Source organism: Botryllus schlosseri, chromosome 2 (assembly GCF_051294905.1).
Source record: "Botryllus schlosseri isolate E-star chromosome 2, Bs_hap1, whole genome shotgun sequence".
Taxonomy (NCBI): Eukaryota; Metazoa; Chordata; class Ascidiacea; order Stolidobranchia; family Styelidae; genus Botryllus; species Botryllus schlosseri.
Window position 1 is genome coordinate 20048536 of NC_137237.1, and position 18295 is coordinate 20066830.

Consider the following 18295-nt stretch of genomic DNA (forward strand, 5'->3'; position numbering starts at 1 on the left):
AGTTTAAAATGTCAACGTTAAAACCTGTTTCTATACTTTCGTCGTTGAAAGAAGTATCTGCTCTGCCAGTATCATGGTTCGTAAAGCGAGTAGATGAGCAAAGATTATATATGCTTGATCTTAAAAACTCGGGTGTTGAAAGCATTTCCCATCAGGTAAGCTATCATTTTAATGATACCATATGCGATTAGACAGTCTCACGGTGTCATGATATCATGGTCAACACGGAGAGAAATAGCAATGAATTGACATCTGCCACTCTGCCTTGATAGGAAACACGATATATGCCATACTAGGAGTTTGATGTAGGTAGTACCCAACCAGTATGAAATCATTGTCTGTGGTTTACACAATCACGCTGATTTGGTCAAATAGCATGGACTTACAAGCTGATCAAAATCAGGTTGTATTACCCACCACAAATGCTATAAACATATTTCGTCGACAGTCCGGAGTGATTTCAAATGCTAATATTGTCACTAGCGTTTAGTATTGCTTCGTAGTAATACCACACTTGAGCCGTTCAAACATTGTGTAGTCGGTGTCTCTTGCAATATATTTCCAACAGTGAAATACGAGCAGTCACACAGCTCTAGTCTCGTCATGCCGAAAACTTGACTCTATCATTCATTGAAAATTCCCTTTCAAGTGCAAATTAATAGGCATGCCTAATTGCCTGTATATCAATGCACTGAAATCACAAACGATATAAAATCTTACAAAAATATTGTAACAAACTAGAATTACAGCGATGTCAGCATAACAAGTACTGTACCTTATTCTTGTGATTCGTGAAGGTGCAGAAATGTGATATTTTTTCCGTAGGTCATTCCTTATTTTACTTCTGATAATAAGAAAGTGAATCTGGACAAACTCCAAGAAGATCGGACGAGTATTCGCCAACAAAGGTAGCTACTTGTTTTTGATAAGAGGTAGGCTGGTCAAAAATGTGATACATTCATCTGAATGAGTTCGCGTTCTAAAGCGACTTGCCAGTCTACCTGAAATTTTTTTTTATACATGTCAAAACTTAACAGTGCACCATTGGCAATGCAGCAGTCTTGCATCATGATACGATTACTGTATATAGCTAATAGCAGACCATTGGTGATGGGCAACAGTTTTAAAAATATGCATCTCTCAATATCATAATTGGGAAAGGAAGTGAATTTGAAGTGAATGCTGAACATTGCTGTATGTAGTCGAGTGTTATTTTCACACTGTGCTCTGTGGCACACATCATCTATCAATATTTTATTCTTGCGGGAATGTATCAAAATGATCGATCAAATTCTGTTTCATAGCATATATTTTAGTTCTTGATGTTTTTAAACAAAATATTCATTCACTGGTCAACATAATATTTGGTGCCAAGCTAGTTTTGGGGTACTTCGAGGCCGTTAAATCCACAAACATATCTCGTTTTTTCAATTTGACTTGAATTTTTGAGATATCCCTTAGTTTTGCTGCAGTAAGTACGATAAATGGGCCATACCAGATGAAGCTACTAGTCACGTTAATCGACGCACCAGCAATATGTGTTTACGTAATGGCATTATTAAAGGGGCACTGCACTCAAAAAATGATGTGGTCTCAAATTGAAGGGCAAAATGAAAAAAAAATTTTGGCCGCAGCCGTTTTCTTCAGAACGCCACAGTAATGGAGCTGCAATTTATTGAAATTTCCAGAAACACATCCGGCTGCAGCTGTCGCGGCTCCGGGTCATTGCTTAACCCGTTACATAGCACGATGACTTCATCGTCGCACTTGCTCGACGCGATTAGGCAGTCACGCAGAAGACGCACTGCAGATAGTTGTCAGACGATGTTATTAAGGAAATATGTCTTACACGCCAAGGTGGTGTAGATACCGCGTTCCACGGACGATGTTCAGTCAGGAGATTTTACTCTTAATCGGGCCTAGTGTATTCTATTTCTTGAGGGCAGGAATAGATCATGTCCTATTATGTTATGTATAAAAAACATTACCATCACCAATCAGTGTGCCCTCTGAACATTTCGAAATTCAGAGCGGTCATAATTGGTTTCGCATTCAGGTTGGAGAATCATAAGATGAGGGTTTGACGGTGTCGTAAAATTATGGTTTTGGGATTAGTAAAATTACAATATAATGAATATATATGTTTTAGGGTCAGCTGCGGAGTTGTGGGTTCAGGTTAGGTCTGCGTACCTTTGGATTTTGGTTAGGGATGATGAATTTTCCTACGGTACCCGAACCCTACACCAATTTTGAATGTCATGAATTTTGTCATGTTCATGGGGAACCCTGACTGGTGGTATTCGTGTTGTGGATAAGAAATTACTGTTATCCCGAAAATGGCGAAAAACGACTACAGCATAAAGTGCTGTTCAACCTGTGTGACGGTTCGTACTTGTGCGAATGAGAAGAATTTCAACCAAATAGTCAACCAATGTTGAGTGTGAAAGAAAAACTGTATTTTCGGAGTTGAGTTGGAAAGTTGGCCTTTTTTAGTCAACCGACCATGAAGTCTGAAAAATTTACCATTTTTTCAGGATTCTACTTGATCCACTATTCTCTTTCTGAAAATTTTCAATAAGTGTCCTCCTTTCCCGAATCCAAAATATGATAACCCTACCTTGTAAGTAATAGTGGGCGATGCCAGAGTTGATTTGAATGCAAAGTATTGGAATTTCGGCACACATTCATATAGTGATGACATAACACGTCGATTTAGTGGAAAAGTGATATTGTTTCGAGTGAATATTGTTCATTAGGATTGTTTAGATTTGGACATTTTTTTGGAAACTTGTTTTGCAAAGTTCAAAATGATAGTTTACATAAAAACACTTTTACAAGCGATTTTGGTCATCTTCATCGCGATCTTCCTTGCCCGCAAAGCCCCTCGGGTCAATTCTCCTTACTACTGACGATTCACCATGGTGTTTACGTCCTATCTTTATCTGTAGTGTTGACCGTGTCACTGGTTTGGAGCTTTTGTGAAGTTATCAGTTCAAGGCGGCTATGTAGGGATGGGAAATATATCTGTTTTCATAACTGTACTGAAATACAGTCCTATAAATGCCAGATGTATCTTCGTTTTACCATGTACAACCAATCTATCGCGTTCATGGGAAACATGTATTGGTTGCACGTTTGTTATGAATTGTATACCGAAGAAGCACAACTGTGTTTTTGAGTCGAGAACAGATGCGCGGATATTTTCAGCTTGTGTTAAGCTAGTAAATGTTACTGAAAGGTATGTAATTATGTTGTGTCAGTAATCTTTGCCTCAATTTTAGTGTTACTGTAAGATACCGAGTTATCTAATTTGATGGTAGACTAGAATTTGGTTGAAGAAGAATGTCTGAAACGTTGGAAAAGATTGTGCTGGACCCACCAATAACAATATCCAAGTCTGGTCATTATTTGGTCGGATATCATCTGAGTGTATTATTCTCTCCAAGTTACCAACTCTACGCCAGGTTCTGCAGTATTTGCTGTATCTGAAAGAGGAATGTCCTAAAACTACGAGAACTCAGGATTGTCTTCTTCAAACCGCTGAGGAGGTATTCAAATATGGAATATGGCAAGAATACCTATCAAGCAAATGCATCACATGTCAGGTGGATGGGGACTATTCAATATTCTCAGAATATGTTCATGTGGGCTGATCAGATGCAATATTCGTCAAGTTGCGTTACTCAACTGGAGCGCATGAACTTGTTTCTAAGCTTATTCTATGTTCCTGCTTGGCTGGACTGCAGCATCGGGGTGACGCGCCGGGAAACGACTTGCGGTTCATTCAGGAGATAGGCGGTTACTCTACTACGGATAAAGATGTTGCTGAATCTGCTCTTAATGAGTCGAAGAAGCATCCATGGTACATTGTGGGCGAAACTGTGCTTTATGCCCTATCCTCAGAAAAATAAAGTTGCGATACCAGAAAAAGCATTGCAAGCCGCCAACTGAAAGTTGAAAAACCGCAATCTTATCGACACAAGACACCCATTCTCTCATCAGAAAGGACTTTGGCTGATTTAGTGGGCCCTCAGTCATGGCATTTGTTCAACTAATTTGAGTGTTCTGGAGAATGGTTGAATCAGCCTGTGGAACAATGACCTCAGTATGAATCATACAATGAAATGAGCCATTTTGTAAGTAATGTCAAAGTCGTCAATGACGCTGCTGAACGAGGAGTTTAACTCACGCCGACTTTGCTTCGATCATCACAGACGATAAACTCCAAGAGGAAAGTCTGTTGCAAGTTGTTGAGCAACACCGTCAGAAGTATCACAACTTCAATAAATCCAACTGAAATCCTTATAAGCCCGCCTGAGACTAGAGCCTGTCGTTATCCACTTTTTGTTTTTATGCTTACCTAATTCTCAACATGTTCTTCAATGATAATAACTTCCGTTTCATCTTTCACAATTGTCTCAAGTCACGTAAATGGTCGGCGTACTATGTGTGGATTTGTGTTTTGACTTATCCTGCTTTTCAAGTCTGATGATGCAAATTTCCGTACAATAAATTCATCAAGTTTCATAAACATAGTCTGTGCCAGGTATTTGCGTTTTATGTGAACTCAGTTGTAAGAACATATCATATTGGGTGACGACAATGACTAATATGTATTGAGATTATTGTTTCTGTAGTAAGACCATGGACATTTTTTGACAGAATGACATTGGTAGTTGAGGATCAGGTCCCTCATTTTGGCGCCATGACTTAATTGTCATGATCTTTTAAGAAGAAGCCAAGTATCGTGAGCTTGTAGGTAGGTATTCTGGCCGTATTCGCTATGACAATGTCTTGAACAGGACAGCCCTGAGTTTTTGTGGTCGGGGGAGGGGGGCGGGATCTTTCTGTCATACGTATCGAATACTGCAAAACCTGATATAGAGTAGGTGAATTGGAGCTGCTATAAAGGTGACATTACATTCAAATACCATATGTCTTTCATTAACATTTACGAAGTTAAAACCAGATGAAAATGACGGTATTCGTTCGTACATACGACCCGGCTACCTGTACCAAATACCTGAAGGTGTGATACCTTTGGCATGTATAGGACTGAGGTATGTTCAATCGTCAAATAGATATTTCAACCTCCTATTTCCCACCTCTGCTCAGCCGTTTTTTACCGCAAACTTCACAAAAGCTACAAACCGGCGGGGGTGAATCTTCAGTAGTAAGGAGGATTGGCCCATGGATCTATGGGGGCTTCGCGGGCAAGGAAGATCGTGATGAAAATTACCAAAATCGCTTAGTGTTTTATGTACTAAACTATCATTTGGAACTACGCAAAACTAGTTTCCAAAAAATGCCCAAATCTGAACAACCCTATTGTTTGTGGGTTCGCCCTTTGAGCTTCGAAAGAAATCACTGCACGATACCCCCAGAAAAGGCAACGAACACCTTGAGAACAGCGGAAGTGCGATATCTGTGATTTTTCTACTGCAGTGATTTTAGTATTTGATTATTCAACAATACGATACGCTGAATGTGAAATAATGAAGCTCTGTACCTACAGGAAGCTCCACAAATACAAAAGTGATAAGCTTTTCTTTTTGTGTAATAAATTCCAGCTGACTGGTGCGAATTAAATTGTTTTTCAAAAAAAGTGTGAATGGAGCTCACAAAGGTCGAAAAGCACTGGTCTACGGTATTGTCTTGCTCTACCCAGAGTCTCCATAATAGTATTGAGAATATACATTGACATTATTGCAAGCTGCAATGACATCGAGAAGTTGTGCCGTTACATCGTGTGAAGTCAAAGGGAATGACGCATCGTATGCTCTTCATAAAATTTCACAACTATCTTAAGTTCGTCCTCTGCGTGACTGCCTAATCGCGTCGAGCAAGTGCGACCATGAAGTCATTGTGCCATGTAACGGGTTAAGAAATGACCCGGAGCCGCGACAGCTGCAGCCGGATGTGTTTCTGGAAATTTCAATAAATTGCAGCTCCATTACGGTGGCGTTCTGAAGAAAATGGCTGCGGCCAAAAAATTTATTTCGTTTTGCCCATCAATTTGAGACCACATCATTTTTTGAGTGCAGTGCCCCTTTAACGTTCTGTCATAAAAAACACCATAGATTGCAGCAGCTCAACAACATGGCCATTTTAAATTCAGATGATCAGTGCTTACTGCTTACTCATGCAAAAACCTCTCATTGTTTTGAATTTTCGAAATATGATATGTCCATAACAAGTTCTTTTATTGAGTTTAAAATTCAATTTGATCGCCTCATTGTAGTCTGGCATGTTCTTTTGTAAACTCTTCTATTTTGAGGCTTCGGAGCCCAAATGTTTTTTTACGGTATTGTATTTGCAGACATGAATTTGATAACCGTTAATGCAGTTCTGCTGATATCCTGCACTGATTAGGGCTAAGCACAATGATTTGAGACCCTTTTTTAGGTAACCAAAATATACTCCTTCATGTCAATTTTTCGAGTAACAAAAATGTATGCCCTTGCGTGAAAATCAATACTTTTTCAACAAAACATTGTTACTAGGGATGGTGTGAACGTGAGGTTCACGTTCGCGTTCTGTGTGTGAACCTCGGAAATTTAGAGGTTCGCGTTCACAACAGAACCTTGGTAGGTTCTGCACTGTGAACCTTTTTCATATGTTACAATTTTCACTTCATTATAACATTGCTGGTTTGAATTTATTGCATGTTAACGGCAGGCCAATCTATTCATGGCGCTGGCAGCATAAAAAAAAATCGACACTAAACGAGCATGCACCGTGACAATCTCAAAAGTTTTGCTTGCTTTGTTGCAAAAGTTTGCTCGAAAGATCCAGCTTTCCGTTTGTAAATATTTAATGACTCTATGCTGCGAGCTTGACCCGCAATCACAAAACATCACGAGCGAAATAAGCTATGTAGTCAGAGAATGATGCTTATTCAACCAATCAATGAGATTGACATCGTATTCTGATGTAAAAAAAACAAGCAGGCTTACGGGGTCAATCTTCACTTCATGTTTACTGTATCATTAAAACCAAATCGGTGCGATTGACTGAATGACTTGTTAATGGGGTAATATCAGTAGCAAGCATAGATACCCGTTTCACACTCTGCTCAATATCAATATATGATGTCGAATACATTTTCCGGTCTCATATGAAAAGGTGATTCGAGTTTGACTTAAGTAAAGTCATGACTCGAGTCATCCCATCACTGCTACAAGGCTATATCTGCATCTTCCTTGCCTGTCGGCATATGCACATCATGTACTCATGGTGGGCATATGCGCAGAAAGTGTGTATTTATGTCATGATTCGGTGTATATGCGGCAAAAAACATCAAGGACAAAAATAAAGTAGGCCTACTTCCTTTCCTGTCATTATATTCCCTGGTAAGTCCTCATCGAAATTGTTGGCAAAGCGGCGGAAGATATTGATTTTACGAGATTATTATATCATTTGATTTCCCCAGTTGATACATTTGGCGACGATTAAAGCGTCAGTATAGGATACTTCAGCATTGAGACATTATGTCGCCCGAATCGTCGCTAGGTATCATGTACAATCTGTACATTATTGATGTACAATCTGTACATTATTGTAGGCTATCATTTCATTGAAGGATAGGGTTGGAATTAGCAATATGACGTCACGTGACGTTCACGTTCGTGTTCACACAGAACCTTTCAAAAAGGTTCGCGTTCACACGAACCTGAACCTTTCAGAGGTTCACACCATCCCTAATTGTTACCATACTTTATTCCCACACAATGACCATCACAATTGTCGCAAAGAGCTACTGAATGGTCGTGGTCCAGAGAAATACGAATTTGTTTTGGATAATGTGCTACTGGCATCGTTATCCTTTTGAGTGCAAAAATGATTCATATTTGAACTTTTTAAGTCACAATTACTGCTCGACTTGGAATCAAATCAACCAGGTACTCGATTTTGGTGAGTACGTCATTCTGATGTCAGATTACTGAAATAAAATATCGACCCTTGTTCTTGTATTGGTTGAAAGACAGTAAGTCGATACAAATAATGATGATTCAAAGGCTACTACTCAAGACATAATAATGGGATTAATAATTGACATAATATACTTCCGGTGCTTGGTTTTCTCAGTCCTACAGATGATTTGTCGGTTACTAATACTTTCTTTCAAGTACTTCATCAGATAATGTCGACGTGTTTCGGGAGCCAGAGCTAATCTTGAAGATCGATTTGTCTTTGAACGGAATCAGTGAAGTTGCCATGGGCGATATCTCAACATTTACGGAACTCCGCTCACTAGATCTGTCTTTAAACGCAATACATAAGTTCCAGGTGACAATGCTATTCTTGTTGATCACAATTTCTCTATGAATATTTTTTAAGATTTCATTTATCATTATTTATTTCACAATATGGTCAGAGTTGCTGTATATCGGAATTATTGCAGTATTCTAACACAAGAAATAATGCAAATTCAAACTCACTTCAACAGATACAACTTATTACCTTCCATATTCAATTCTACTTACGTAACTACGCACTTGAATGTAATGGAAAACACACTGAAACCGATTTGTCGAATATATTACCTGTCATTGACTTTGTCATTTCATGTTTGGTCATCATTGTTCAGGGTGTTGCAGTAGCAAGCAAGCTTGTATTTTTGAATTTGTCTTACAACAACATATCGCAATTACCAAATGAAGCTTTAGCTGAATGTGTCAGTCTACAAAATCTGGTAAGTTTATAATTCAATAATCATTATGTTTTTTATATATTGATTTCCTCGGTAGCCATGTCATGAGTAGCTTATTTGATGTATATTAGCCGATTAATAGTTAGGTGACAATTATGATTTAATCTGGTCTTGAAGATAGTTCGAGAGAAATCGCCAAGCACGAAATGATCATGATTATAGTTGGAATCATTTCAAAAACTGCAGATCAATATCAACTGTCACGATGCCCTTTTCGCCGTAAACTGAAGACAGTGGTCGTTATGATGTTATTTGTGTATGTTATATCATAATGTATCCACAATATCATGTCAATCCTACAATAAGCGACCTAGAACAGTCAAAATTTGTCTTGCTCATAAACAATCCTGTATTTAACCAATTCAGTGTTGTAGGCTTATTTCATAGTCCTTTCTTGTGTGTTTTGGTACAGTTATACGGTCAATCCGGACTAATAGAATATATACTCATGTTAAATCTATATAAAATGCTTATTAGGACTACGTCAGTAGATAATAGACCTATCAAATCATGTAATCTGCTCAAGGTGTTCATCTAGCCTTTTCTTGCAAATCAAGTTTTAATTGCCGGTATATATTCTATTTTATGTAGTTATGCATCTTTCACTATTTTAAGGCTTGTTCAGACCTGTGAAGAAAGAAATAATTCTTGACAATATTTACACTGTTGCGATAATCTGTGAATCTGGCTCACGGATATTGTATCCAAGTCAACACACTCATTCTCACGTTTTCCAGAATCTGTCTGTAAACAAAATATCATCCTTGCGCGGTTTTCCTAATCTGACCAACTTAATCAAACTGACGATACGTGGAAACCGGCTGCGGGAATTGCAAGGTTTACAAGTTCTGCGTTCTCTCCGACAACTGGATGCTTCGAAGAATAAACTTGTAAGCGACTGCAATGCTGAGATGTAGCTTTACAGTCAGTAAAACAAATATATATTTTCAAAGATTCAACTTCTTCCTATATAAACATACAATAATTTGTGGTCCATAGACTTACGTATGACTTATTTCTGCAGGTTACTATTGTTCATATTTGTCCGTGTTTGGAGATGACAGAGCTGATATTATCAGATAACAACTTGAGCAATGTTCCTGACATCGTTTCAGCAATATCGCCGCTTTCTTGCCTGAAGCAATTGCGCTTGAAAGGTATCTAATCTTGCGGAGTCATATATTTGCAGTAATGTTACGTTTTGACCGCCGCTTCATTGCAGGTAACCCCTCGTTACAGACTCACACTGAATTCGAATTGCAAGCCACTGTCGCCAAAAACACCAGTGTCGATCTTTTGGATGGCGTCAATATACGACCGGCAAAACTGCAAGTCAGTCCGGATTTCAACAGCTTTCTTACTTTGATATATAATTTACAAGTCTTCTTATTCCATGGTCATGGTCTCGATATGTTATGGTGTTTTGTCAACTTAGTCTTGCTATAGCTTTTGGTTTTATTCACGGTGTTTTGACTACATCGGCCAACTTACAGCACGACTAACTTTCGATCTAGGTTGTAAGATACCGCTTATGTGGATCAGATGACGGTGAGTAGGGTACATCAAGCTCCAACTCTTAGGTTGGGATTCTGGGGCAGACCTTGTCTTATTGCAACAACTTAACTAACTTGGCTACGATTCGATTATTTTCATGGTAACATTTCCTAAAACAATTTCAGCAACTTGACTAATTTGGCTACAATTCAATCGTTGTAATCAAAACATCACTAGAACTAGAAGTCTAATTACACCAACTTGACCACAATTCAATCGTTGTAATGGTAACATTTCCTAGTACTAGAAGTGTAATAACACCACCTTGACTAATTTGGCTACAATGCAATAATTGCAATGGTATCTTTTCATAGAACTCCTGGAACTGCATCATCAGATTGTGGAATGTTATCAAAATAATAGCCATGACAAGTAAAACCGATATATTTCTGTAGCTATGTATAACATGGACGTATGAGCAATGTTCCCTCTATTGTTACACCAGTCTGCGTAAGCTCACTGCGTGGTGCCTTGGACAAGAGTGCGTTACTTAGGGTTGCCACGGCTGTAGTAGTGTTGTACAGTACAGTACAGTAGAGTTGTAGTCACTCCACAAAGAGAGTAAGGTGGACAGACTTCTTGAAAAATTAAATTTGACTGGGGATGACCATACGATAGAGGGAGTGCATACATTGTACCAGTGGAGAGTCTGTAAACCATATATTAGAGGTAAAAAAATTATATAAATAAACTCCACCATGGCAATATATGAATATAGAAGTCTGTAACCTACTGCAACTGGTGGTCTATAACTTCTATATCACATACTTCCTGAAAAACATATCACGCTCACAGTAGAAATGCATCTTTTTCAGCGTGTTGGGCTTGGGTTGTAACTAGGGCTGGGCAAAACGAGTATCTAACTGATTAGATTTTGAATTGAGTATTCAGCTTCGAATCGAGTCAAGTATCGGAGTACTTGTAGCCATTTGTTACAATATCATTACACAAGACGGTTCCTTTCTATGAACATCTGTAGCCTCACGCTACATCATCTCGATAATCTGATCAAGTCAATGCAGGTTTCGGGGCTTCCATGGTGAGAAGAATACTGTCAAAACGACAATTCCCATTTATAAAATGGTTCTTCGTCATATTGTATAGTTATGGTGCTTGAAAGATCATACTCGTAATGCTCAACTCGAATCATCACAATCAATACTCGAATCGGATTCGCGCACTCGACTCATTGTGCCAAGCCCTAGTCATGAGACGTTTATGAAAATCAGATTGTAAAAAATTTGAGAACCACCGTCCTCTAAGCATATCACTTTCGTTTCAGTTCAAGAATCTGAGTCGTATGCAGCCACCCAGTCCGAGGGACGAGTTAAAGGTTGAGCTCAAAGACGCGGTGAAAGAGTCCATGACCGAGGCGCGTGAAAGGCAAAAAAAGAAAACCCATGACAGCATTGCCTTCCTTCACAAGAAAATTATGTTAGTGTTAAGCAGCTGTACTACTGATTGATCTGATTGGTCTGATTCAGTTATCGTAACTCTGTAGGGCAGTGTTTCCCAACCTTTTTCCACTCACATACCACTTCGAGGTTTTATGCAGTGCTCGCGTACCACCTACATAATTTAAGCACGCCGTGGGCGGTTGAAAATGTGTTCACCATTTATGACGTAATAATCACGTATTTGACCTATGTGAGGTGTAATAACTAGGGCGATTTTTTATCTAAAAATCGGAGGATTTTGACCTAGAAAAGCTTCATTATGACCAAATTTTGACCTCACGTACGCAAATTAGGTGTTTTCGCGCATAATGTTAAAATTGTACTACTAATATTCATTTCTGGTTGGGACTCTCTATCTTACGAAGTAGTTTGGCCTGAGAAAGCGTTTTTGACTTAAAAACTGACAAATTTTGACATCAAAAAACTTTATTTTAGCGATATCTGGCCCAGTAGTTACACCACGTATTAAGGTAGAGTTATTTAAAATTTGTCGTAGTACAACGAAAGATACTTTTGCACATTCTCTGGCAGAAAGTGTCTGTCCTTACTAAGTAGCTTGCCAATAATGGGGAAAGACCGTTCAACAGCAGTAGTTGTTGGCTGACAACACTGAAGTTGTGCGTACACTGTTCCGGTGACACACCATGTTGCTTCAGTTAGGATATTGCGGTACGTTGACCATAATACCATGTCAATTGTCAACCTATTTGTTTCGTTTGACAGTTTATGATCCACGATGAGCAGACAATGGGCCGTCTACAACGGTAGGCCTAATAAGTAGGCTACAAGCTGTAAAATATCAAAATCTACGATGCAAACGAAATGGAGGGGTAAAAAAAATTTGACTCTAAACAATTTTTACAATTTTTTGACTTGACGCGTCAATTTTGACAAAAAAATCGCCCTATTAATAGCAAATTCTATTAAACTAGGCATTATCAGCCCGGATTGATGAGATGCATGGAATTGTTTTTTTACCACTAGTCAAAAAAATTCAAAATCAACCCCACCTAAACTGATAACTTCCATCGGTCGAAAAAAACAAAATCTACTCGCGTACCACCTGGAAGACCTTCGCGTACCACTAGTGGTACGCGTACCACAGGTTGGGAACCACTGCTGTAGGGGAATTATTTCAATCCTTCTTTTGCTAATATATCTGTCATTATTACCAGTCTTCATGGCCTTGCTGTAGGCGGTCGGCCTCTGGTTAATTTTCCCTCTTTTGTTGGGCCTGCACTTTATCTGCTATTATCACATTGTGAATGATCACGAAAATGTTTGTGCCAATGAAGAACATGGTACCGCACCGATCTGAATGGCCAAACAAGTCAACACACGCATTAGAAGAGCTACCGGTACTCTCATTGCCTGGCTATTGCTTTTAGACAAGGTGGCCAAAGTAGTCATTGGTACTGAATTATAAGTAGCCGTAATGTGGTATATGTCTACTCCAGTACAAGTAGAAGGAGGGATTTTCAAGCAAAGCAAGTATTCTAGGTCTGGTTTGCCATAAAAAACGGACAGCTGTTCAAGTAGAAGTAGAAGTAATTTAAAATCATAACCACTTGAGTAAGTAGTGCAACTAGGCAAAACCTACTCTAGTACTCCAAAGAAGTGACAGTTCTTTGTTACTGACCACCTCTGCAGTCAAGTAGCACCTTGGTCTGTCGATTTTCGCGCATCAGCGCGGGAACTCTGACATATGACGTTAATTCCGAGTCGTCTTCGTTTAGAACGCTGCTCGATGAATTGGAAGAGTTCGAAGTGACATCGTTTACAGACACTGAAGCGTGGTGCAGGTAATCCAAGGCTAGTAATGCTATTGTGTCCAATGTCCGCGCAGCAGAAATTTCTCCGGAATCTGGGAAGGTTCTGACGCGGGTGCATGGTAGTGTCAATTTGAATTTAGCTCAAGTAACATTTGACTCGAATATACGGTATCGAGCAATGACAAGATTATTACAGTGAAGATGCAAAATCACTATCGATTTTTCAACAATTCCCGAGGATATATAGAACCCTAACCCCCATCTTTACTGTCGCTGGGCGATTTCTGCTATTGCTTTTTCGTGATTTGCAGATATCAGGTGCAGATTGACATGCTTTTTGATTCAATATTTTTAGGTCACCGCCCACCATTTTATTGAAAAATTAAGAGAAATATGTTTGGGATTTACCGACTGTTTTCACACCCCCAGCTTTTCCGAATAGACTTGAATCCTGCTATGGAAACCGTTTTCGTTTGATAATTTTAATTCAATTCAATTTATTGCTAATATTTTCATCATTTCTATGCACCGCAAGACTGCGATGTAATGAAAGATAGGAAGGTGTTGAAACGACTTGGAGTAGTCTTCGATATCAGGCACCCACCTGGCCTAGGCGATATAGAAAAGGAGGCATTGCCACTGAATGAAAAGTGGAGGAAGATAATATAAAATGACAGGTGATAAAAAAAGGTGGCGTGTGTCTGAAGGCGAGAACGATACCTCAGGTCGTTCGTCAAGGTAAAATAGAGGGCTAACTAGTATTGATTCAGTAGAATCACAGCGTTTGTGAGTCAGGATTGCCGGCGAGATACTTTTCCACAAGTCAGGGGATAGTGCAGTCCAGGGTTGTAATGACTCAAGTCATGACTCGACTCGAGTCACGATTTTCTGATGACTCGACTTGACTCGAGTCATTTTATCAAAATACGGAAATGACTCGAGTCAATCTGTGTATTGACCCGACTTGGACTCGAGTCAGTGCGCATGACTCGTGACTTAGACGGCCAAGACCGACATTTCATTGTAAATTCGAAGAATAGTAAACTAACCACACTATTGGGATTTTGTCTATTGGTACTGGCACTTGAAAATGCGACCAAAAACTGTCAAAAGTGAGGAAAGTAGTATATTATAAATGCGAACCATTCGATATCACTAAATAGAGTTATAAAAAGTGGGTTTAATGGGAGTTTAACTCGAAACTGAGCAGCCAACACAATGACTTGGACTCGACTCGAGTCATACTACCATGACTCGGACTCGACCCTCTGCTCGCTGACTTGGATTCGGTGGTGAATTGAAAATGACTCGACTTGACTCGAGTCAAAACTATAAAAGTGATATTGACTTGTGACTCAGAGCTTGGTGACTTGGTTGCAACCGTTGTGCAGTCCTAAGAAGTTTCTAAACAAATCACCTACAAACAGAACGCATATATGTATATTTTGTAACAGATATATTGATACCTTGACGACAGAAGAAGCACAAGCGCTCACAGTGAGTAAAATTCGATCCGCAGCAATAGCGGAACCGGATGGATATTTACCTTCCAAGGTAAGTATTGATTACATCTGTTGTGCAGGTAGCGAAACAAATGCATATCATGCTGTCAATGGTACGTTAGTGTGTTGTAATTACTTAGCAAGCAGAGATCACAGTCAATAGGCACACTGGCGTTCTTCATTTTTTCGGCTAGACGTGTCCTGCGGACAACACCATTCAAAGTCGGGACCAAGATAACCAGAGGTGGTTAAAGTAGGTCAAAGTAGTCAAGAAAGCTACTCAAGTAGAAGTAGAAGTAGCGACGAAAAAATCTACTCAAGTACGAGCAGAAGTACTTTCATAAGCAACCTAAAACTACTTGAAGTAGAAGTAGAATTGACTGACTTTAAATCTACTCATGTAAGTAAGTAGGTGTGAAAATGATCGTAATTCGTTCGCATGGACAGTCAAAAGCTGCCTATGGAGCTATGAGGAAGGTGTAGAGAGCTTGATTCATATTGACGCATCCCAGGAGGTGTCAATTTATGACAGAATATGCAGTCGTCCACATCATGGGATGTAAATGATGGTATTGATATGGAAATGCGATACTAATCCTTCGTTTACTCGAACACCCCGTTTTAGAGAATATCATGGCATGGCGCCCTCCCCCATATTATAAGGCCCCTAGTTCAGTCGAAGAGCAATACGGAGAAGTTGTGTCGGATACGGCTTTAACACTTTACGCGATTAGTATACGTTAATTAAAAATATCTTTTTCCAGACAAAAGATCTGAAGCTTTAATTAGAACTCAACATATAATACTCGTAATTGAAAGAAAAGTACAAATACTACTTTTAAAAAGCGTAAAATATATATGATGTCTTCTGTCCAGAAAGTTTCAACGGTGGTCCGCTAAAACAGGTATTACGTTAGAAAAAGTAAAAGTCCACTTTTCCAGACTAGGACACGTCATGGATAGGGCTGGGCACAATGATTCGAGTACTCGAATCTGAATCGAGTATTAATTTTAATGATTCGAGTCGAGTAGTAAAAGTCGATTTTTTCGAGTACTGAAATTATACGTTTCTCGCCACTGAAAGTTAATTTATCAACGAGAATTATAGTTTCGATACTAATTTTCACTGTTGGAGTCTTGAAACATTGATTGCCCATATCGTACCATACGTAACATGTAGTACAAAGCTACCAACGTTACTGGGAATAGCATGTTTCTGAAGTCATGATCATCCCACAACATTGTCACCAAGTGCAATGAAATCGGTATGGTCGAATAATACCAAAGTATCTTTAATGTGATGGATAACAGGCATTATATTCTTTTAGATCGCATAAAAGGTACATATTAGAGCTGTGACATATTACATTCTATTATGACGTCATTACGAGTGATACTCGATTACTCGACTCGACTCGAAGCATATTACGTGATTCAGAATCGAATCACTCAGGTACTCGATTTTGCCCAGCCCTAGTCATGGACTGCTAGCAATAATAGGTAATTGCTATATTGCGAAACGGTAGTTTCAAACGTTATGGCGGGCCATACACACTGTGATGAAATATTTGATACAGGCGACAATGCGGTGTGAACGGAACCACGCAACCCGGTATCTAAATTATATGCAGCGATACTTTCGTTATAACATATTTGTCACTCCATATCTACTGCGCGAAGCGAAAATTCTGGGTATTACATGACTTTTAGGAAAAGTAAATGTTGGTACTACGTGAAAACAGCCCCGAAATTCCTTAGGCTATCTTTCTTATTGGGGGATTAAATTACTTCTACTTGACAAACTGAAAATAGCAAAAAGTAAGTGAGTAAATCACAAAATATTACAAAGTAGAAGTACCGGGAAAAAAGATCTAGAGTAAGTACCAGAAGTAGAGGAAAACTACTTGAGTACTTCGAAAAAGTAGAAGTACTTCGTTACTGACCACCTCTGAGTACAAGTATTTTACTTCTAATTCTGCCTAAAAAAATGGAAACTGTTCAGTGGAAGTGGAAAAACATAATCACTGAGTAGGTAGTGCAATTAGGAAAAATCTACCTGAATGCTTCACTACTGATCATATATGAGGACAACTGTCGTAGACAGTTGTTTGCACTTTTTGAAAACAGTCTTGCTATCGTTTGATGTCCATTGTCCATGAGACCAATAAATATTAGCCTGAGTTTTGGTCTCTTGACTGGTACAATGTTTCCTATATCAGTGTGTGTATAATGATCTTACATGACATATATAGTAGATCGAACCTGAGCTTCACAGCTGATCGCTACCACATTCAATTCATTCATTACGGTAAGAGATATCTTCCAACCAACTCGAAATTGAACGCGTATGCACGCAACGTTTTAGCCGCATCTGCATATTCTTCGCCAACTATAGCACATGGTTACTCCCTCTGGGTCTTATGGAATGAAATGTTCCTTGATAAAATTGGTGGTTCTAGTTCAACACTTCATGAACTTTAATCCCATTAGTTCAATTCTGTGTTCCCCAACAGAAAATTACAGTCAGATTATAGCTTTACCACTCATCTGCCAACACATTTTCAGGGATCTGAGTACCAGCCAAGATCATCGAGGACGAATTTGCGTAAATAAAAGGAACATCATTCAACTTCAATTCGCGTCACTGCTGAACACTGTATTTGCAACACACTACGCACAAATAGTATAGAGTTTATATTTTGTAATTCATAAACAATGTTCATTTGCTATTGAGAATACATTTTTTCAATACTACATTCATTCGATACTCAAGACGTCTGATACACTCAAAGAAACAGGGAACTATATAGGCAGCCAGCAATTGCACACGGAAACTTGGAACACATATTACACTTCCTCTTTGCACATTCACTCTGTCACATGAAGTTGGGTAATGGGTATGATTAGAAATTAAAGGAGCAGTTAAATAATGCTGTTCTGAAGATATATAATAAGTTATCAATTAGTAAAGGACCCATATCCTGAATACAAAAACTGGTAGAAGAATTCATTGTACTGAATCCTGCGAGGTGATCAATGCATTCTGAAGATGTAGCAGATTAAGGAGCAAAAATATTGCCATCAACAAAACAAGTACGCAGTGATAGTGATAACCAGCATGAAAAAAAGCACACACACAGTAGATATTTTACGAGGATAACAGGCCAAGTGTCAAAATTAGACTGAGTAAGTACGGCACCTGAAATAGTCCAAATATATTATTTTTGAATATAAATCGCTGTATGATAGAAGTTGATATTGATTAGTGATTACTAGGGCAATTTTTTTTTGACATGT

The 18295-nt window shown here is 38.9% G+C and overlaps 4 protein-coding genes across 6 annotated transcripts in view; 2 read left to right on the forward strand and 2 right to left on the reverse strand.

The window, feature by feature from the left end:
- On the forward strand, nucleotides 1-17978 carry LOC145434073 (uncharacterized). Of its 2 annotated transcripts, XM_080311358.1 has the most exons (11): nucleotides 1-155; nucleotides 826-908; nucleotides 8130-8289; nucleotides 8591-8695; nucleotides 9451-9603; nucleotides 9738-9870; nucleotides 9936-10045; nucleotides 11550-11701; nucleotides 13461-13526; nucleotides 14951-15050; nucleotides 17564-17978. In XM_080311358.1, the coding sequence occupies exons 1-11, from the start codon at nucleotides 9-11 to the stop codon at nucleotides 17609-17611; spliced, it is 1257 nt and encodes a 418-aa protein (XP_080167484.1). In that variant the 5' UTR covers nucleotides 1-8; the 3' UTR covers nucleotides 17612-17978. The 2 variants fall into 2 exon arrangements, with proteins under 2 accessions (XP_080167484.1, XP_080167485.1); XM_080311359.1 differs by lacking the exon at nucleotides 9451-9603.
- The window catches only part of LOC145434068 (uncharacterized), a 169864-nt gene that overhangs the window by 135012 nt on the left and 16557 nt on the right, over nucleotides 1-18295 (reverse strand). The gene's annotated exons all lie outside the window — the stretch shown is intronic.
- The window catches only part of LOC145434080 (histone deacetylase complex subunit SAP30L-like), a 127625-nt gene that overhangs the window by 5025 nt on the left and 104305 nt on the right, over nucleotides 1-18295 (forward strand). The gene's annotated exons all lie outside the window — the stretch shown is intronic.
- LOC145434072 (choline/ethanolamine kinase-like) overlaps nucleotides 17685-18295 on the reverse strand; it is a 15233-nt gene continuing 14622 nt past the window's right edge. Inside the window, exon 14 of the mRNA XM_080311357.1 lies at nucleotides 17685-18270. The gene's annotated coding sequence lies outside the window, so the exon portion shown is untranslated. The remainder of the gene's footprint in view (nucleotides 18271-18295) is intronic.

Excerpts from the sequence above, each read along its gene's own strand:
- LOC145434073 (XM_080311358.1), top strand. The coding sequence starts at position 9 with ATGTCAACGTTAAAACCTGTTTCTATACTTTCGTCGTTGAAAGAAGTA. Across the intron at positions 8,290-8,590 it reads ACGCAATACATAAGTTCCAG|GGTGTTGCAGTAGCAAGCAA; the intron begins GTGACAATGCTA and ends ATCATTGTTCAG. Across the intron at positions 8,696-9,450 it reads GTGTCAGTCTACAAAATCTG|AATCTGTCTGTAAACAAAAT; the intron begins GTAAGTTTATAA and ends CACGTTTTCCAG.